Source organism: Ostrinia nubilalis, chromosome 9, assembly GCF_963855985.1.
Source record: "Ostrinia nubilalis chromosome 9, ilOstNubi1.1, whole genome shotgun sequence".
Lineage (NCBI taxonomy): Eukaryota > Metazoa > Arthropoda > Insecta > Lepidoptera > Crambidae > Ostrinia > Ostrinia nubilalis.
The window spans coordinates 1604664-1627323 of NC_087096.1; the positions used below are offsets into that span (position 1 = coordinate 1604664).

The 22660-nt window shown below is 43.2% G+C and overlaps 1 protein-coding gene across 1 annotated transcript in view; it reads left to right on the plus strand.

The window, feature by feature from the left end:
* Nucleotides 1–22660, plus strand: part of LOC135074379 (myosin heavy chain, non-muscle) — a 119535-nt gene that overhangs the window by 89289 nt on the left and 7586 nt on the right. The window contains exons 19-27 of the mRNA XM_063968648.1: nt 7235–7338; nt 7653–7781; nt 8477–8725; nt 12658–12828; nt 13300–13554; nt 15353–15472; nt 18125–18274; nt 19834–20016; nt 21629–21792. Of these exons, the coding sequence (XP_063824718.1) occupies nt 7235–7338; nt 7653–7781; nt 8477–8725; nt 12658–12828; nt 13300–13554; nt 15353–15472; nt 18125–18274; nt 19834–20016; nt 21629–21792 (1525 nt within the window). The remainder of the gene's footprint in view (nt 1–7234; nt 7339–7652; nt 7782–8476; nt 8726–12657; nt 12829–13299; nt 13555–15352; nt 15473–18124; nt 18275–19833; nt 20017–21628; nt 21793–22660) is intronic.

The window sequence follows — 22660 nt, forward strand, 5'->3', positions numbered from 1 at the left end:
TTTGCCATTTGGCTACGGAACCCTAAATACCGTATCAAAATCTGTTGCATAGTTTTAAAGATCTAAGCATACATAGGGACAGACAGACAGGAAAGCGACTTTTTTTTATAATTATTAGGTACGTAGTGATGATGGGCATATAGACCAAATAAAGACATTTTGATTTAAGGGGGGGACATCGTAAGAGCCATTCACATTTTTATCAGAAAGTTAATAAATTAATATATTTAGGTTTTTGAAATCTAAAACAGCCAGGAAATCAAAGAGGCAAACATGATACCTTTGTGATTTTATAGGAATTTTATTGTAAAACACGGTCATATTAAACTTTTATAAAAAAATCCAGAGGTAAATGTTTTTTTTCGAGAAAAATTTTTTCTAATCGTGTTTTCGAAAATATCATCCCATCACACATACGTTCTGTAATACATAATATTGAAAACAGTGCGAAATATCGTCAATTGCAGTTTTCACGTACTAAGGGCCCGAAATGAAATTAGTATGTTTGTTTATGTAATAAAATTTGGTTTGAAATACCTACTGAATTGAATTTTTATTTCTTACTAGCTTTTTGGCTTCGCCCACGTGAAATAAATTGTCACAGTTATGTGTGTTATAAAATATTTAGGTGCTAGCTCTTACACTACATAACTGGCGGCCGCAAGCTGCGCGTTGCCGCGAAGAGCAGTGAATGCAAGTGTGGTGCGCTAGATGGCGACACAGTAGCTTCTTGTAGCAGTCAGCCCTATGGCATCAAGACAGTACCGATCACTGACGTATGTCAACAAAACGGTGCTCGACTCTTAAGACAAGCTAAATTACACCATATTGTTGATGACATTGAGCATACATTTTTTTGAATACCTTCGCGAAGAAAAACTTCTGTACGTAGTACTTATTATTATTCTGTGGTACTACGTACAGAAGTTTTTCTTCGCGAAGGTATTCAAAAAAATGTATGCTCAATGTCGTCAACAATATGGTGTAATTTAGCTTGTCTTAAGAGTCGAGCACCGTTTTGTTGACATACGTCAGTGATCGGTACTGTCTTGATGCCATAGGGCTGACTGCTACAAGAAGCTACTGTGTCGCCATCTAGCGCACCACACTTGCATTCACTGCTCTTCGCGGCAACGCGCAGCTACATGCGGCCGCCAGTTATATAGTGTAAGAGCTAGCACCTAAATATTTTATAACACACATAACTGTGACAATTTATTTCACGTGGGCGAAGCCAAAAAGCTAGTAAGAAATAAAAATTCAATTCAGTAGGTATTTCAAACCAAATTTTATTACATAAACAAACATTATACTGATTTTATTATGGGCCCTTAGTATGTGAAAACTGCAATTGACGATATTTCGCACTGTTTTCAATATTATGTATTACAGAACGTATGTGTGATGGGATGATATTTTCGAAAACACGATTAGAAAAAATTTTTCTCGAAAAAAAACATTTACCTCTGGATTTTTTTATAAAAGTTTAATATGACCGTGTTTTACAATAAAATTCCTATAAAATCACAAAGGTATCATGTTTGCCTCTTTGATTTCCTGGCTGTTTTAGATTTCAAAAACCTAAATATATTAAAATTTATTAACTTTCTGATAAAAATGTGAATGGCTCTTACGATGTCCCCCCCTTAAATCAAAATGTCTTTATTTGGTCTATATGCCCATCATCACAACGTAATAATTATAAAAAAAAGTCGCTTGTCTGTCTGTCCCTATGTATGCTTAGATCTTTAAAACTATGCAACAGATTTTGATACGGTATTTAGGGTTCCGTAGCCAAATGGCAAAAACGGAACCCTTATAGATTCGTCATATAGTCTGTCAGTCCGTCCGTATGAAACAGCCATTTTTTTCCGAAACTATAAGAAAAATACTGATGAAACTTGGTATGTAGATGTATTCTGTGAACAGCATTAAGATTTTCACACAAATTAATATAGAAAAAAGCAATACATTATTTTTTTGCCCTATCAGTGCTTTGTGAAACAAACATATTTTGGCAAGTGCTGAGAAGAAACAAAATACTCAGTCACGACTACGCTTATTTGTCACTTTGTTTACCCAAAATTATGCAAGCATCTATAATAAAAATTATAGATGCCTAATTTTTAGATATTTTTTTATTTCTTTTATAGAATCTTTAAAACATCTGTTATTGAATTTTATTGTTGCGTATATGCGTAGCCTGGTAAACAATTTTAACAAATATTCTACCGGAAAACAAGAGCACGGAGGTTTGTGGAGGTAAGGTTTTAAATAAATTATACAATTTGTCTTCCTGGATTAAATTGAAGGAATTTTTCAAAGTTATGTGTAAAACTTGCTTCTAAACTCCGTATATATTCTATAAATTCTCTGGGAGGCATTTTCAAACTGGCTATTAGACTTGCACACGTCCGTCCGTTTTTTGTAGGATTAATATAATTAAGTAACATTTATTTTTTGCATTCGGCTCTTGGTCTAACCCATACGAAACACGAACAACTAATGAACTAACAATGAACAAAGTTGATAAATTAGTAATATGTAAATAATGAATTTGTTTTACGAGCTGTCCCGGCGTACTTCGTACCGCAAATTAATATAAAGTTGTTTAAGTGATTTATAAAATCGCAATATTAATTTTTGAAAGTAGGGTCATTGTGCTGGTTTTCTATCTAACTTCGGTTTTCGTCCATTTCACTGAGCTGCCATAAACACATGCGTAAAATTTGAATACAAAGTATTGTATTCACACAAGGCAGTAGCCATCCCGCGCTAGTTTTGTTGCAATCTATAATGCCTAAGCAACAGTTCTACCTAAATGAAAATGTAATTTAAAAAGTAGTGAGTTCCAAAAAATTACGTAAATGCGCGGCCATACACCGGTCACCGGTTAGAGATGGGTAAGTGCTAATAATCCGATTAATAGCAATTGGCTAGTAACGGATTAAAAGCAGTTATTAGCCATTAATAGCCAATAATAGCCGATTTCAGATGGTAACCCTGCTATTAATGTTATACTAATGATTAAACATATCCCTTCATAGTTTACAAATTTAGCACTTGAAATTTGGAAGGGACGTAGCTTAGGTACCGTAGAGGTGCATTAAGAAAGGAATACCCGAAATTCCCACGGGCACGGGAATTAGCGGGAAAATCCTTTTGTATGAAAAATCTAAACCGCTTAAGTTAGACGCTTGAAATTTGGCATGCAGGTACCTTAGTAAACTTAAAGCTTAGTTGCAAGAGGATATTGCACAATTCCCACGGGAACGGGAGTAAGCGGGAAAAAAACATTTGTATGAAAAAATCTAAACCACGTAAGATAGACGCTTGAAATTTGGCATGCAGGTACCTTAGTAAAGTCAAAGCTTAGTTACAAGAGGATATTGCAAAATTCCCACGGGAACGGGAGTTAGCGGGAAAAAACACATGTATGAAAAAATCTAAACCGCGTAAGATAGATATAGGGGCTAAAACGGGATCCACGCGTACGAAATCGCGGGCGGCCGCTAGTCTAATCTAAATATATAAAAGGAGAAACTGACTGACTTAGTGACATATCAACGCACAGCCTAAACGGCTAAACGTATGTACTTGAAATTTGGAAGGGACGTAGCTTAGGTACCGTAGAGGTGCACTAAGAAAGGAATTCCCGAAATTCCTACGGGAACGGGAATTAGCGGGAAAATCCTTTGGTATGAAAAATCTAAACCGCTTAAGTTAGACGCTTGAAATTTGGCATGCAGGTACCTTAGTAAACTTAAAGCTTAATTACAACAGGATATTGCAAAATTCCAACGGGGACGGGAATCAGCGGGAAAAAACATTTGTATGAAAAAATCTAAACCGCGTAAGATAGACGCTTGAAATTTGGCATGTAGGTACCTTAGTAAACTGAAAGCTTAGTTTCAACAAGGAATTCCCGAAATTCCCACGTGAACGGGAATTATCGGGAAAATCCTTTTGTATGAAAAATCTAAACCGCCTAAGTTAGACGCTTGAAATTTGGCATGCAGGCTGTGATGCAGGTACCTTAGTAAACTTAAAGCTTAGTTACAACAGGATATTGCAAAATTCCCACGGGAACGGGAGTTAGCGGGAAAAAACATTTGTATGAAAAAATCTAAACCGCGTAAGATAGATGAAGGGGGTAAAACGGGATCCACGCGTACGAAGTCGCGGGCGGCCGCTAGTACAGTATGAGTCTTGAGAAAGTGCACATATGAAAATAGGCGGAACTACTAAACCTATTTTTATCGATAAAAAAAGTCAAAAAATATCTGAGTTTTTATTATTTATTGACATTTTCTGGGTATTTTATGTATTTTTTTAGTATCGCCTGTTATTAAGCACTAGCGGCCGCCCGCGACTTCGTACGCGTGGATCCCGTTTTACCCCCTTCATCTATCTTACGCGGTTTAGATTTTTTCATACAAATGTTTTTTCCTAACTCCCGTTCCCGTGTGAATTTTGGAAAATCCTGTTGTAACTAAGCTTTAAGTTTACTAAGGTACCTGCATGCCAAATTTCAAGCGTCTAACTTAAGCGGTTTAGATTTTTCATACAAAAGGATTTTCCCGCTAATTCCCGTTCTCGTGGGAATTTCGGGAATTCCTTGTTGTAACTAAGCTTTCAGTTTACTAAGGTATCTACATGCCAAATTTCAAGCGTGTAACATAAGCGGTTTACTTTTTTCATACAAAAGGATTTTCCAGCTAATTCCCAATACCGTGGGAATTTCGGGAATTCCTTGTTGTAACTAAACTTTACGTTTACTAATGTACCTACATGCCAAATTTCAAGCGTCTGACTTAAGCGGTTTAGATTTTTCATACAAAAGGATTTTCCCGCTAATTCCCGTTCCCGTGGGAATTTCGGGAATTCCTTGTTGTAACTAAGCTTTAAATTTACTAATGTACCTACATGCCAAATTTCAAGCGTCTAACTTAAGCGGTTTAGATTTTTCATATAAAAGGATTTTCCCGCTAATTCCCGTTCCCTTGGGAATTTTGGTAATTCCTTTCTTAGTGCACCTCTACGGTATTTAAGCTACGTCCCTTCCAAATTTCAAGTGCCTACGTTTAGCCCTTTAGGCTGTGCGTTGAGTGTCACTAAGTCAGTCAGTTTCTGCTTTTTTATATTTAGATTCTTTTTACATTACATTGATATTTTTTAATATTTTAGTTCTTTTTTGTTTCTTTGAGTAATATTTGATTTTAATATTGATTTGATTTTAAAGGTGGAAGAAAAAATGTAAGAAACTATTAATAGCAGGGTTACTAGCCAATGGATGGCTAATAATGGCTATTAATAGATAATAATCAGTTATTATCCAAACTAGCTGGCTACAAACCCATCTCTATCACCGGTACATTGCAGAAATCATCGCGCTAGAAAAAAAACGTGCTGACAGGAAAAGTTTTTGGCACGTATGTCTAATTGATAGCATTATAAACACAATTTTAAGTGTTTATTAAACTTCTTCATACAAAATTAAATCTTAGATGACTAAGGGTCATTTTTTTAAAGCATAGCTCAGGTCATATAGCAGGCAAATCAACTCGGAAAGGGATCAACAACGTATCGCCTTTTGTGACATGGAGGTAATAGTGGAGAGGAAATATAGATCTACACAAAAATTCGACAAATTAATGACAAACAGCTGTTTATCTCTTTCTAACTTACCCCTGGTGATGTATAAAAAAAAAGAAATAGAAAATGTTTGGTCAGTACTCATTCTGGCAACATTTTCATGTGACGTCACTAACTACCTGACTTGTGCCGAGTAGGTACCTACATACAAGATTTAAGAAAACAACATATTTATAGGCAATCAGCTGACAACTACACGCACACACACACACACACAAATACCTGTCAGCTGATTGCCTATATTGCGGCCATGTTGTTTTCTTAAATCGTGTATGTATTTATAATGCGTGTAAGTGTGTGGGTAATGTACCTACCGAGTACGTTTATTTTAAAGTTACGCCAAGTCCATGAGACATTGATATACGTCAGTGTTTTGCGAGCTGTCATTGCCCTTCGCGCGCTGTCATCGACGAGGCAAGGCGTTTACGTTACGGTGCGGATTGTGTGTGCGTTGCAGTATGGACTTTAGTTGACTGCCTTTATGAGCACTCGAACGACATAAAATAATATGATACATTTATGTAAGGGTATTTTAAGATCACAAAGTTGGCAACTCCGATAGTTGGACGAAAACCAGCGCAAAGACCCTATCCTGTTTGACACCTATAATAATTGACAATAGCTGGCTCGGCGAACTTCGGCAAACTAATGTGTGACGTGAAGTGCCAAATCGCGGAAAATGTCGGAAGAAATACATGAATTTGCATGAATTATCATGAATAATAATAACCACTTATTTACCTCTCAGTGTCTTCAGGCAACTTAAAAAAAGTACATTGTGTGTTTTTATTATTATTTAGGCAGTTAAATACTGCACAGTATTTTTTACACAGTATTTTTTTATTTTTTTCCATAATACAAGAGTACGCGTGCGTGTGTCAATGCTCGCTCGTAGGTATCTCGTATGTGACGCCTTGTCGAATCGCCTCCTGTAGGTGGGCTATCGTGCGTGTTTTGTTTTCGATGTGAACTCGCGGAGATGAACAGGCCTGGTAGTACTTATTATTATTCTGTGCTTAAACGTCCATGTTGACTAGTGCGCGGAAACCGAAAGACGGAAGAAAGTTTCTCGTGCACGGATTGGTGGTATTAAATTGTCGTGTGGACACCACTCTTCCCTTGATATTGTAAGAGGCGACTAAGAGACAAATATGCTAATGCCGCGTGAAATGATTTGTACAAGCTATCAATATGAAATTAATTCAAGTGTTTAATTTTCTCAATTACGTAAAAACTAATCACTAATTGTCTATACGCATTAATCATGAGTAAATGCATTAAAAACGTATTTTTTTAACGAACCAGTGCATCAAATGATTCTATTCCTGTATTACATGAACAAAAATAATGAATTTTTATGAAGTCATATTAATATATTGAACAATGTGGTCGACGTATGCATAAATTAGAAATAAATTCGTTTCTGTTTTGCGCTGGCGGATACATTAATTTTCTTTCAGTTTATAAAGCAAAGCCGACAACATGTTTCACTTTGAGGCCTGATAAATGGCTACTGAAGTACAAATGCTTTATATTTCTGTAAATTCTATAGATCTAACTGCATGTTTTATGATTGTAGGCAAAAAGAAGATTCAAGCGGAGCTGGAAGACACGAACATTGAGCTGGAAGCGCAGCGCGCCAAAGTACTTGAGCTTGAAAAGAAACAGAAGAGCTTTGATAAGGTAAGATAGATTTGAAAAGTGCAAAAACAAAGAAAATTTAAGTGAATACTCCACCTTTTTAAGTCGGTTAAAAGAAGCCCGCTCAGCAGTATACGAATAGCTGCAAAGTTACAAACGTGACCTTTGTCTGGGCCCCCTGAAGTCGATCTTAACATTTTATGTATATTTAAAAAATATTTTTTATTGATGTAATGAAATTCCGCTTTCTGTTTTTCTTTTTGTGTTGAATGAATTTGTTGTGTTGTGATAATATTTTTCAAATTCCAGTCCTATTTCAAGACATCTGTTTCTAACTACTATTATTTTATCTTCAGGTGGTGGCGGAAGAGCGTGCGGTAGCGGAGAGGTACGCAGCGGAGCGCGACCAAGCGGAGCGCGAGGCGCGTGACAAAGAAACCCGCGTGTTGTCGCTTACACGCGAGCTCGACGATGCCGCTGAGAAGGTAACCTTATTGTCTATCTAGACATGCGGTAGCGTGTCAAGCCAAGTTCAAGTAAAAAGGAACTGGCTAGCTAGCGCCGTGTGTAATAACACGAACCACTTGGTGCCACTTTTGACCCTTCTCTAATTGATCCTACGGGACTATTCTTATTTCTCGTTTCCACCAATGCAACTCCTGTGTAACCAGGATCTACAGCTTGACCGTCAATAAAAACCTAACCAAAGAAGGCCAAGTTTGTTCCACTTTTGATGCTATCTTTAAAATCAAATTCTTATGGTACTGTACACAACTTAAATACAGCTTTCCTTATCACCAGTCACAACTAGGGGACACACATTGGCTAGTGCTGAACACTTTGAAGCTGGTGGAAACCTTTTTCAGTAAATATGTTCGAGGATTCGCCATTAAATTCAAACATGAATCTTTAAAGCTGGTGGAAACCTGCTAACTGCAAACTATTAAGATCGTCGTTTTGTCTCCTTCCTAAAGTTGCTGTGCCCTAACTGGGTCCACATTGTATAACTGCCTAAATTATAAGACCTAATGTGAATGCTAATGTGGTTATGCAATAAACAATTGAGTATTGAGTATTGAACCTTTTTCAGTATGTTCGAGGATTCGCCATAAAATACATACATTAATCTTTATTTTATATAATTTTTCTCTCATCTAATTTTACCCTCACTTGTCCCCAGATCGAAGAGCTAGAACGGACGAAACGCGTGCTCCAATCCGAGCTAGATGAGCTCGCGAATACTCAAGGCACTGCCGATAAGAACGTTCACGAGCTGGAGAAAGCCAAGCGCGCGCTTGAATCCGCCCTGGCCGAGTTGCGAGCGCAGAACGAAGAGATCGAAGACGACCTACAGCTGACAGAAGACGCCAAGCTACGCCTCGAGGTCAACATGCAGGCCATGCGAGCGCAGTTCGAGCGCGACCTACAGGTATATACGTCACAGTACAGTACAGTACACAGGACGAGGAGATCGAAGACGACCTACAGCTGACTGAGGACGCCAAGCTACGCCTCGAGGTCAACATGCAGGCCATGCGAGCGCAGTTCGAGCGCGACCTACAGGTATATACGTCACAGTACAGTACAGTACACAGGACGAGGAGATCGAAGACGACCTACAGCTGACTGAGGACGCCAAGCTACGCCTCGAGGTCAACATGCAGGCCATGCGAGCGCAGTTCGAGCGCGACCTACAGGTATATACGTCACAGTACAGTACAGTACACAGGACGAGGAGATCGAGGACGACCTGCAGCTGACAGAAGACGCCAAGCTACGCCTCGAGGTCAACATGCAGGCCATGCGCGCGCAGTTCGAGCGCGACCTACAGGTATACACGTCACAGTACAGTACAGTACACAGGACGAGGAGATCGAGGACGACCTGCAGCTGACAGAAGACGCCAAGCTACGCCTCGAGGTCAACATGCAGGCCATGCGGGCGCAGTTCGAGCGCGACCTACAGGTATATACGTCACAGTACAGTACACAGGACGAGGAGATCGAGGACGACCTGCAACTGCCAGAAGACGCCAAGCTACGCCTCGAGGTCAACATGCAGGCCATGCGCGCGCAGTTCGAGCGCGACCTACAGGTATATACATCACAGTACAGTACAGTACACAGGACGAGGAGATCGAGGACGACCTGCAGCTGACAGAAGACGCCAAGCTACGCCTCGAGGTCAACATGCAGGCCATGCGAGCGCAGTTCGAGCGCGACCTGCAGGTATATACGTCACAGTACAGTACAGTACACAGGACGAGGAGATCGAGGACGACCTGCAGCTGACAGAAGACGCCAAGCTACGCCTCGAGGTCAACATGCAGGCCATGCGAGCGCAGTTCGAGCGCGACCTACAGGTATATACGTCACAGTACAGTACAGTACACAGGACGAGGTGATCGAGGACGACCTGCAACTGACAGAAGACGCCAAGCTACGCCTCGAGGTCAACATGCAAGCCATGCGAGCGCAGTTCGAGCGCGACCTACAGGTATATACGTCACAGTACAGTACAGTACACAGGACGAGGAGATCGAGGACGACCTGCAGCTGACAGAAGACGCCAAGCTACGCCTCGAGGTCAACATGCAGGCCATGCGAGCGCAGTTCGAGCGTGACCTGCAGGTATGATATAGTAAATATACAGGGTGTTAGGTAAATGGATATATGAGCCGACACTAGCCCATGTTAACATGGGCATATAAATGGTATGGTGAAGTCAGAAATTTGATATCATCATTTTTTTTTTAATTTTCATACAAAATAAATTTTATAAAATCCGATTTGTATGAAAATTAAAATAAAGATATCAATTTTCTGACTTCACCATACCATTTATATTATTATGCCCATGTTAACATGGGCTAGTGTCGGCTCATATACCCATTTACCTAACATCCTGTAGAACCATAGTACACAGAAAGGGGAACTCGTGACGAGTCTTACTACAACGCAATAAAGTGTCATTTTAACCCTTTGGCGATAACATTTGGGCGACAGCGGAGCGAAGTCTTGTGACTATGCTATAGCACGAATAATAATATCACAGCTCAGTTGTGCTCAGCGTGCACTGACGAGCCGACGACGCCGCGACGTTTGAAAGACGCTAATGTGGGGCCTATTCCACTTTGATCACCCAGGTCATCTTATCCATGGGTGATCAAAGGACACAAAATTGTCGCTTGGAGTCCACTTTGATCACCTGGGTCAGTCTTTCCCAAATTGGGCGATAACGCCCCCTTGTGGGCGCTGCAGGCTTAAAGGGGGGCGTTAAGAGACTCAGAAAAAAAATCGGGATGTTGTGTAGAGGCTTGGGAGTAGGGTTTGCTCCCGGGAAATCCCGGTACTCATTTTTCCCGGGAATTCCCGATAATCTAATCCTTTATCTAGTTCCGGTACTGACGATGCAATTCCCGGGAATTTCGGTACTTTCGGGACTTCAATAATTTATTTTTGAACGACAATTTTATGACTAGATGCCATCCTCTTTTTACGTACACACTATCAACAAATGAAAAACCGGCCAAGTGCGTGTCGGACTCACGCACAAAGGGTTCCGTGCCATTGATTTATGAAATTTTTTTTTTTAATTTTAGTTATTTGTATGAAAGATTACGCGGTAATAAGCGGTTTACGATTTACGAGGTATTAAAAAAAAACTACTAACTAGATCTCGTTCAAAACAATTTTCGTTGGTAGTTTTTATAATAATGTACATCATATGTTTTTTTTTTAGATTTTTCATTTTCTTATTTTAGAAGTTAGAGGGGGGGACCAACTTTTTTCCACTTTGGAAGCGTCTGTCACGCAAACTATTCGGTTTAGAAAAAAAGTATTTTAGAAACCTCGATATCATTTTTAAAGACCTATCCATAGATACCCCACACGTGTGTTTGACGAAAAAAAAATTTTTGAGTTTCAGTTCTAAGTATGGGGAGCCCCCAATATTTATTATTTTTTTTTATTTTTGCATCAAAATCTTAATGCGGTTCACAGAATACATCTACTTACCAAGTTTCAACAGTATAGCTCTAATAGTTTCGGAAAAAAATGGCTGTGACATACGGACGGACAGACAGACAGACATGACGAATCTATAAGGGTTCCGTTTTTTGCCATTTGGCTACGGAACCCTAAAAATATTAATAATGTTCCTAATTCATTACTATCCTTTTAAGACTGATTGTTTTATCTGATTGTACTTGGGTACTACTTATTATTTCTTATAATAGCGCGTTTTTTTATAAACCTAATTTAGTTAATTTATGTTTTGTCCCTAACTCTTTTCGCTGCCAGTATTTGACATTGATAGAAAGTGAGAAAACATATTATTTTAACTAAAATAGGTTGATTAAACGATTGTTGCTTTTTATATAAATTAGGTAATTTGTTTTAATAACCATTCACGTGGGTACCGAAATTCCCGAATTTCCCGGTTTTCCCGGTACTGGCTTAGACCTGGTACCGGTAATTCAGTAACACTCCTTAGTACCGGGACTTGCAACCCCTACTTGGGAGGCGTCATCTACTAGGAGGACTCTTAGACATCGACTGAGCTCGACTCTTGACTACAAAAATGGGGGACGCTAAAAAATAATTTATTCTCAAAGTGGGCAGTAGACTAAATAAGTTTGGGAACCACTGACCTGGGTGATCAAAGCCAGGAATGAACCTAATGTGGGGGTGGTATCAACCCAGTATCATCCTACTGTATGCAACTACTGTCACTGTCTCGTCATCGGCGGGACAAGTGCCCTCAGTAGGCTCTTTAATTAAGTCACTGGTGGGGTGGTGGCGTAGTGAGGCGGGTCGTTACATTCCCTCTAATATGGTCGAGTGAAGCGATGGCTGGTTCACTCTGAACAGGCGCTGCTTTCGGGGACTGGTCAATCCAAGTTATTCCAATTTATGTATGCCAATTTATGTAGTCATTTCTACTAGTATTTAAGTAATTTGTAAGTCTAGATATTAGCACGTCACTACCTTGTTTAATATACCACGCAATTTTGTATACCCATTCTTATAAGATACACTATACAAGAATGCATGGTAAATTCAGTGAACTGCTCCTGAATCGAATGTACCTACTACTGCTATTTCTATTTATTTATATTAACCGGCAGACAGTGGTGACTGAGTTTGTTGCGGCGCTTCTTCTCAGCACTTGCCAAATGTTGGTCTCGAAGCGCTGGTAGGGTAAAAAGATTATGAGACATGTAGAGGCTCCTTAAGAGCAAAATGACGATTTGTAAGAAGAACTATTAATTAGTCTAAACAAATAAAGAAATTTTGACTTTGACTTTGACACTCAAAATATCATTATGTTCAATATTTCACATATATTTCGTTCTTCCAGGCCAAAGAGGAACAGGGCGAGGAGAAACGCCGCGGCATCGTGAAGCAACTACGCGACCTTGAGGCCGAGTTGGAAGAGGAGCGAAAGCAGCGCGCCGCCGCGTTGGCGCAGCGCAAGAAGCTTGACGCTGACCTCAAGGATGCTACACAAGCGTTGCACATGGCTAACAAGGTAAGTGCTGCTCGCGATGGTCCTTCGAGCCGGATGTAGCTGGAGGACGAGCGCGCAGCGCAAGAAGCTTGACGCCGACCTCAAGGATGCTACACAGGCGCTACACATGGCTAATAAAGTGAGTGCTGGTCCTTTGAGCCGGATATGGGCTTGGCTGATTTCAATTAGGTTAAAAAAAGACTGACTGTTCAAGTTGGTCCTTCGAGCCGGATTTCAATAAATTATCTTTTTTGTGAACTACAAAATGTAGTGAAATGGACTATCTGAGCTAATAATTTTATTAAGAATTAGACTAGAATTTACATTTGTATTTTGTACTGTGTCTATTTCTTGCATCCGTGCAAGTTTTAGCGCACTTACTTAACTCCCAGTTTAATGTGAATTCCTCGTGTCCTCAGCTCAGTGCACGTAGCGAATTTTTGCAGCATTTATAGACGAGCAGTAATACTTATACGTTTTTTCTTCTCGCAGGTCAAAGAGGACGCGACGAAACAAGTGAAGAAGCTCCAGCAGCAACTCAAAGAAGCCGCCCGGGAAGCCGAAGAAGCCCGAGCGGGGAAAGAAGAGGCCGCGGCTGGGGCCCGCGAGGCCGAGCGCCGAGTCAAGGCGCTGGAAGCCGAGGCGCTCCAGCACAGCGAGGAGCTGGGCGCCGCCGAGCGCGCGCGCCGACAGGCCGAGGCCGAGCGCGACGACTTGCTGGACGAGCTCACCAACCACGCGGCCAAGGTACGTGACACAGCGGGAGCCCGCGAGGCCGAGCGCCGAGTCAAGGCGCTGGAAGCCGAGGCGCTCCAGCACAGCGAGGAGCTCAGGCCGAGGCCGAGCGTGACGACTTGCTGGACGAGCTCACCAACCACGCGGCCAAGGTACGTGACACAGAAGCCGCGGCTGGAGCCCGCGAGGCCGAGCGCCGAGGCAAGGCGCTGGAAGCCGAGGCGCTCCAGCACAGCGAGGAGCTGGGCGCCGCCGAGCGCGCGCGCCGACAGGCCGAGGCCGAGCGCGACGACTTGCTGGACGAGCTCACCAACCACGCGGCCAAGGTACGTGACACAGCGGGAGCCCGCGAGGCCGAGCGCCGAGTCAAAGCGCTGGAAGCCGAGGCGCTCCAGCACAGCGAGGAGCTGGGCGCCGCCGAGCGCGCGCGCCGACAGGCCGAGGCCGAGCGCGACGACTTGCTGGACGAGCTCACCAACCACGCGGCCAAGGTACGTGACACAGCGGGAGCCCGCGAGGCCGAGCGCCGAGTCAAAGCGCTGGAAGCCGAGGCGCTCCAGCACAGCGAGGAGCTGGGCGCCGCCGAGCGCGCGCGCCGACAGGCCGAGGCCGAGCGCGACGACTTGCTGGACGAGCTCACCAACCACGCGGCCAAGGTACGTGACACAGCGGGAGCGGCTGGAGCCCGCGAGGCCGAGCGCCGAGTGAAAGCGCTGGAAGCCGAGGCGCTCCAGCACAGCGAGGAGCTCAGGCCGAGGCCGAGCGCGACGACTTGCTGGACGAGCTCACCAACCACGCGGCCAAGGTACAGGCACAATGCCAACAAAGTCGGAAGTGGGCAGGAGGTACAGAGTACAGTTAACTACGCACCTGTAAGCCGTGGTGTTAGGCAGGGTACTCACCTGCCATGTAGCACGTAACGTAGCCCTAATTGTATACCCATTCTTATAAGATACACCATACAAGAATGCATGGTAAATTCAGTGAACTGCTCCTGAATCGAATGTACCTACTATTACTATTTCTATTTATTTATATTAACCGGCAGACAGTGGTGACTGAATTTGTTGCGGCAGCACTTGCCAAATGTTGGTCTCGAAGCGCTGGTAGGGTAAAAAGATTATGAGACATGTAGAGGCTCCTTAAGAGCAAAATGACGATTTTTAAGAACTATTTATTAGTGTAAACAAATAAAGAAATTTTGACTTTGACTTTAACTTTGACTTTGTAACGTATCCAACCTTCAAGTGAGTACGGCTTGTCCACGGTCATCGTGTATCTAGCTGCGAGCTCCTGGATCCTACTGCGAGCCGCCTTTGTGCTCGCAGTGATACCGCCAGTCGGCGGGTCGCTGCGATCTCCCTGCGAACCACGCGCGGGCTCGTGCCTATGTCCTCACTTGATACAGTATCTGATACATTACATGCTACACGGCTAGATGAGTAGCCTGCTTTACAACGCCGTTCTAGAACGGACGAGGCGAACGCGGGAAGTTGTGCGGGTGAGTGCCAGGGAGAGTCGCATTCTAACGAGGTTGGTAGTTGGATGATTAACTCCTGGATACCATGCTGTCACTAGTCAGTCGATGCAAGCAGGCACGTTCCTACGTTCAACGACTGGCAATGATTCGAAAAGACACTGTTCGCTCGAATCAAGAGGCGCAGTTAGCTCACACAAATTATTCAAATTATAGATTAGTGAATCGCTCACATTATAATGTACTGTTCTGAAATGATACTCGTCCTGATATCGTTACAAACTTTATCTCTTACTTTATAGCACTGCTAATATCAATTTATTTTTCCAACAGACCACACTTCTCGTAGACGAGAAGAAGCGCCTGGAAGCACGGATAGCGGCCCTCGAAGAGGACCTGGACGAGGAGCAGTCCAACAACGAGATCCTCAACGACAGGCTTAGGAAGTCACAGGTAAGTTCACCATTCATTCCTACATGTGTATTATGCAAAGCTATTTTTCCATTATACAGGGTGTCCCGTAATGTAACGTCAAGCCGGAACTGGGTGTTGAGGCAAGTTGTGCTGGTTATCAGAAAAATATAAAAAAAAATCTATGTGGCACATTTTAAAAATAATAGCCATTTAAAAAAAATCAAAAAATTCTACTCCAGGTGACGGTCCTTTTGTTCGTGTTGCCACAAATCTTCACTTTTTCCAAATTTTTTTTTTGTTATGTAACCCTGAATAATGCTTCTCTAAATTGTTATCAAAATTACAAAACCAGCTGCTCCAGCTTGGACGAAAAAAATACATTCTTCTCAAAAAAAATGTCAAAATAAAAATTTTGCCTAGTTTAAACTGACTGTACTGAAAAAAAAATGTACTACGCGAGTGTGGCAAGTGACGTCATAATTTGGCGCATTTAGTAAGGATTCCAAAATGGTATAACACTTTGTAAAATCTTGCTGTAATTGTCGACAATTTTTGTTTATTGGAAATAATCCCGTTTTTAACTTTATCTACCTTGGTTAAAAATATTATTCTAATGTGCCCAAAATTTAAGTTTCTGGCTTAAGTGAGGTGGAGAAGCCATTTTAAAAGGTATGAGCGGGACGGAGAGGGCCATCTTACCAAGCAGGGATGTTATGGATATCCGTAACCGTAACCGAAACTATCGGATATCCGAAATAAAAAAAATGTCCATAACCGTAACCGAAACTGATTCAAAAGTTACGGATAGTTTCGAATAAAGGCCAAACTGCAAAACTCTATGAAATTTGCAGTATACACGCCGCAGTTGCAATGCCGCGCTGCCGATTTCATAGTTTTGCAGTTTGCGGTTGCAGTTTGCGGTCTGCGGCCCGTCTTGGAATTGTACCTTAAATCTTAATATTTGTTACCAACTTGTCTGGCATTCGCTGGCACCATCTAATATGCCAGCCTGTTTTACCTTTATCATACATAGGTGTCGTCTTAGTTGGTACATAAAGTAGCTATGTGGGTCACGCTCACGCAGCATCTTGCTATTTGTATTATACCTACATTTTTGAAATTCTAATAATTCCGTAACCGAAATTATCCGAGACTTTCGGATAATCTGAAATGATTTCATATCCGTGACCGTAACCGAAACCGGTATAATATTATTCTAATATCCGTAACCGTATCCATAACCGAAGCTTCATATCCTTAATTTATCCCTGTTACCAAGTACAAGTGCAGGCAGAGCAGGTAGTAAAGGCGCGCGCGCACGGGTGACTTTTGTCACAGTATGTCAACTACTAATTACTGTCATGGTGACAAAAGTTTCTGTGACTGACTGTACGGTAGTCAGTCACAGAAACTTGAATTTTGGGCACATTAGAATAATAATTTTTAACCAAGGTAAATAAAGTTAAAAACGGGAATATTTCCAAAAATCCAAAAATTGTCGACAATTACAGCAAAAATTTACCAAGTGTTATACCATTTTGGAATCCTTACTAAATGCGCCAAATTATGACGTCACTTGCCACACTCGCGTAGTACATTTTTTTTTCAGTACAGTCAGTTTAAACTAGGCAAAATTTTTATTTTGAAATTTTTTTTGAGAAGAATGTATTTTTTTCATCCAAGCTGGAGCAGCTGGTTTTGTAATTTTGATAACAATTTAGAGAAGCATTATTCAGCGTTACATAACAAAAAAAAATTTGGAAAAAGTGAAGATTTGTGGCAACACGAGCAAAAGGACCGTCACCTGGAGTAGAATTTTTTGATTTTTTTTAAATGGCTATTATTTTTAAAATATGCCACATAGATTTTTTTTTATATTTTTCTGATAACCAGCACAACTTGCCTCAACACCCAGTTCCGGCTTGACGTTACATTACGGGACACCCTGTATACGATGATTAGAGTGACCCTTTCATCACAAGTGTTGCTGTAACAACCCATAAGATTACTTGGCTAGAAAAGCCTCTGGTACCACCCGAAAGCAGAGTGAAGTTAAATATCTTGCTTTAGACTTTAGAACTTTAGCGAGGAATGAGTCTGGGAGATGTGTACAAAGCAGTGTAGATAGCTCGTCGTGTGCACATGGAAACAAGCCGCTACACAATGTTCCTTGCATAGCTTTGGTGAAAAAGGACACAGCATTCCACAACTAACCTGCCTCTTTTTACGATACGTTTTGCTCGCACATTTCATGGAATAGCAGCCTTTAACATTTCACAACTTTGCGATAGATCTGTCTGAGTTTCTTGCGCTGCTTCTTCTCAGCACTGGCCCATTTATTGTCCTGAAGCAGTGGTAGGGTTAATACTGGGACGTGTAAAAGTGCTTTTTTAAAGCCTACTTACAGAAATAAATGAGTTTTACTGAGTTTTTTTTTTATCGCCGAAATGCTATTTTCTTTCATGTGCCACCATAATTATGTTAGCGGCGTGCTCAGATGTCCTCAATGTGCGAGGGGGTTTGCCGCGAAGATCGGCTACGTGAGCCATTTTCGGGCGCAACTGCCTCGCCAAGACAGGAGCGAAGTTGTTATTATGGCTGAAATTGGTCGGACGAATCATTTCGTTGCCCTTAGATTTTCTCTCAAATAATTCAGCTACGCTCTAAATTGATTGTGTATCGATATTTCAGAACCAGATCGACCAGGTGACTATGGAGCTGGGCACGGAGAAGGCGGCCACGCAGAAGCTGGAGAGCAGCAAGCTGGTGCTGGAGCGTCAGAACAAGGAGCTCAAGGCTAAGCTGGCCGAGCTCGAGACCGCCGCGCGGACCAAGACCAAGGTACGTAGGGACTATTACCAGGCCTGTTCATCTCCGTGAGTTTACATCGAAAACAAAACACGCACGATGGCCCACCTACAGGATACTATTCGACAAGGTCTCACATACGAACGAACATTGACTCACGCACGCGTATTCTTGTATAAGAGGGAAGAAAAAAAAGAAAATGGTGTACTAAATACTGTGCAGTATTTAACTGCCTAATTAATAATAAAAACACAGAATGTACTTTTTTAAGTTGCCTCAAGACACTGAGAGGTAAATAAGTAGTTAATATTATTCATGATAATTCATGCTAAGTCATGTATTTCCTCCGCCATTTTCCGCAGTTTGGCACCTCACGTCACATCATTTTACCGAAGTCAGCCCTATAGCTTCGGCGCAGTGCCGATCACTGACGTTTGTCAACAAAATGGTGCTTGACTCTTGAGACAGGCTAAATTACACCATATTGTTAATGACATTGAGCATACATTTTTTTAAATACCTTCGCTAAGTAAAACTTCTGTACGTAGTACTTGTTATTATTCTGTGCTATTACCACCTCTCGTAGGGACCCCTGCAACTCCTGTGTAGCCAGGATCTGCAGCTTGACCTCCAATAAAACTAAGACCAAAGTACTACGGGACTATTCCCACCTCTCCTTCCCACCGCTGCAACTCCTGTGTAGCCAGGATCTGCAGCTTGACCGCCAATAAAGCCAAGACCAAAGTACTGCGGGACTATTCCCACCTCACGGTCCCACCGTTGCAACTCCTGTGTAGCCAGGATCTGCAGCTTGACCGCCAATAAAAACCGAGACCAAAGTACTGCGGGACTATTCCCACCTCTTGTTCCCGCCGCTGCAACTCGTATGTAGCCAGGATCTGCAGCTTGACCGCCAATAAAACCAAGATCAAGGTACTACGGGACTATTCCCACCTCTCGTTCCCACCGTTGCAACTCCTGTGTAGCCAGGATCTACAGCTTGACCGCCAATAAAACCAAGACCAAAGTACTACGGGACTATTCCCACCTCTCGTTCCCACTGCTGCAACTCGTATGTAGCCAGGATCTGCAGCTTGACCGCCAATAAAACCCAGACAAGGTACTGTCTGCTAAAAATAAAAAGCTACTGATCCCAATTTCGGAGAAACTTGAAACTCTTGTCAGCTAGGATCTACAGCTTGACCGACAATGAAACTTTATTCAAATGAGCTTAATGTCCGAAACTAATTCCTAACCCGTTTTAGCAGCGTGGGGATGGGGAGTAACGATCAAACCTCCAATCATTATCAACATTTCAGCCAAAAGATGTCCTCTTCTGAATAGAAGCCCCAATGATTTTCAGGTTGGGTGGTTGTAGCGGCCTGAGTACAGCCCCTCAACCTTTATAAGCTCGTCTGTCTACTTTGTGGATTGACGTCCCACGGTCTCTCTTCTTCGCCTCTAGTAAATTAGAAGGTCGTGCTTCTGCAGTGGTGACTAAATCCCGATTATGAATAGAAAAACCCGTAAGGCCATTAACATTTTTTTCCAAATTCATTCCGACTTATTCTAAACTCTTCATATTCTTCCAGGGCGTGATCACATCCTTGGAGCTGAAGGTGGCCAACCTAGAGGAGCAACTAGAGGTGGAATCGCGTGAGAGGCTGGCGCAGCAGAAGGCCTCCCGCAAGCTCGACAAGAAGATGAAGGAGCTCGCACTGCAGCTCGACGAGGAGCGCCGCCACGCAGACCAGTACAAGGAGCAGATCGAGAAGGTACGCGACTGTGGACCGTAGGCAGCAGACATAAGGCTCACTCTCACGAGGCAGCAGGCGTCGCGCAAGCTCTAGAAGGTATTTCATCATCATTTATCATTTTCAGCCATAGGACGTCTACTGCTGAACATAGGCCTCCCCCAATGATTTCCACAATGGCCGGTTGTTGACGGCCTGCATCCAGCGCCTTCCCGCTACCTTTATGAGGTCGTCCGTCCGCCTTGTGGGTGGACGTCCTACGCTGCGCTTTCCGGTACGTGGCCTCCACTCCAGAACCTTGCTGCCCATCGGCCGTCAGTTCTGCGTACTATGCTCTGCCCATTACCACTTCAGCTTGCTAATCCGTATTCCGAGAAGGTATTTAGAGTGATAGATATAAGGTTCATTTTATACGAGTATATCAGCTGGAAGATGATGCAATTCTTTTCGCCAAAGCTGTGCGGTGCGGCGTTTATCAACCGTAGTACAGTCGCGCATACTGCAATACTTCGGACATATCTCAAGGCAAGGCCGGATGACAACTCCATAGAACGACTGGTCGTCCAAGGAAAAGTCGAAGGAACCCGGTCGCGTGGCAGGTCACCAATGCGCTGGACCGACCAAGTGAAATCGGCAGTGGGAGACGGCGTATGTGACTGCACCAGACAGTCTGCCAATAGAGAGAGATGGCGGGAGATCGTGCGGAGAGTTGTATCCGTCTGGAATATGCGGAGAGTTAGTAAGTAGAGTTGTATGCGGAGAGTTGCAACCGATGTGAGTAACACCTCAACGTGACCACGACCGCTCTGCCAAGAGCGTTACGAATAAGAAGTGCGGTGCGGCTTAGAGTGGGCTGGAATGGTAAGCATGGGCGTCTTGGCACAAAGCGAATGACGTCTGCTGAATAACGGTGGACGGGACTCTCCACACTAGCGTTTTTCAAGCTTCGTTGTCCCGTCAGCGTCTGCGAAGCACCTTCACCACGACGTCAATGCTGGGCGGCTGTCGAAAAACGCAACTGAGAGAGTTGTGTTACTTGTCCGAAAAAACGTTACGATGGCGTCGCATGCATCGACGCTGCGAGGGCGCTGGCAAGACGAAGACGCTCTAAAGACTAGTGTATTCCCTAAAACATAGTTTCAATAGGGTAGTTGACACTTGACACACATCAACTTTGTGTTTCCGTCAAGATATAGCGGTGCCTAACGCCCGTATTCACAAACGATGCTTGCATAAGTGAAGCAACAAATCGAACACTATGCGTTAAATAAAGCTCTGTGATTGGTTATGTGTCACCCTGTGTGCCACGCGCATAGTAAGACCTCATAGTAATGTTTGTGAATACGGGCGTAAATCACGATGCAATGAGGGCTATTGTTTTTATACTTAACAGTTGGCACCCCTGGCGATTGACAGGACCTTACTCTACAGTGGCGCCATCTTGATGAGTGCAAATGCGATAGTCCTCCTACCACTTTCGCGCTCACCAGTTGGTGCCACTGTCTTCGCTACTAGCAAGTGACAGGACCTTACTCTACAGTGGCGCTAACTGGTGAGCGCTAAAACGATAGCCCTCATTGCCATAAAATCATTGTGTTCCTTTCTTCTACTGTAACATGTGTATTCTCTACAGATGAACGGCCGCGTCAAGGCGCTGAAGCGACAACTGGACGAGGCCGAGGAAGAAGTTCAGCGCGAGAAGGTCGGCAAGCGCAAGGCTCAGCGCGAGCTCGAAGACTTACTGGAAACGCACGAGACGCTCTCGCGCGAGCTCAACAACGTCCGCAACAAACTCCGGTCAGTACTGCATAGTTGTTGTTATAATAGCGACCGGTGTTCGAACCAGAGATCTACGAGCAACCATATGGTTACCATCTCTATAGTCTAATCCAGTGGTTCTTAACCTTTAAGTCACGAGGGACCATTTTACCAAATTCCTGTCTTGTCAGGGACCACTTTTTTTTTTCAATATGAAAGAGGATGTCGATTTCTCGCCCACTGTGCGCCGTTTGCGTTGTGTTAACTCGAGTCGTCACTTATTTATTACGATGTCTTCGTGGACCACTTGGAATGCCTCCAGGGACCACCAGTGGTCCGCGGACCACCGGTTAAGAACCACTGGTCTAATCCCTGAGCAACCAGTCCCTTTAGTCTGGTCCCCAAGCCACAAGTCCTTGAGCAACCAGTCCCTATAGTCTGGTCCCCGAGCGACAAGTCCTTGAGCAAATAGTCCCAATAGGTCCCTGAGCAATCAGTCTCTATAGTCTGGTCCCCGAGCAACAAGTCCTTGAGCAAATAGTCCTCATGGGCTGGTCCTCGAGCAACCAGTCCCGGAGTAACTAGTCTGTAACGACTTTTTCTCGAGCGCGAGAAGGTCGGCAAGCGCAAGGCTCAGCGCGAGCTGGAAGACTTACTGGAGACACACGAGACGCTCTCGCGCGAGCTTAACAATGTTCGCAATAAGCTCCGGTGAGAATAATAATATTTAAAACTGTATAATAGTTTTACCTCAGATCGGTATCTTCAAACAACAGATCTGCTAGCAACCAGTCCCTAGGTCTGGTCTCCGAGCAACACAGGTCCCTGAGCAACCGGTCCCTATAGTCTGGTCCCCGAGCAACAGGTCTCTGAACAATAGGTCCTTGAGCAAATAGTCCCTTTGGTC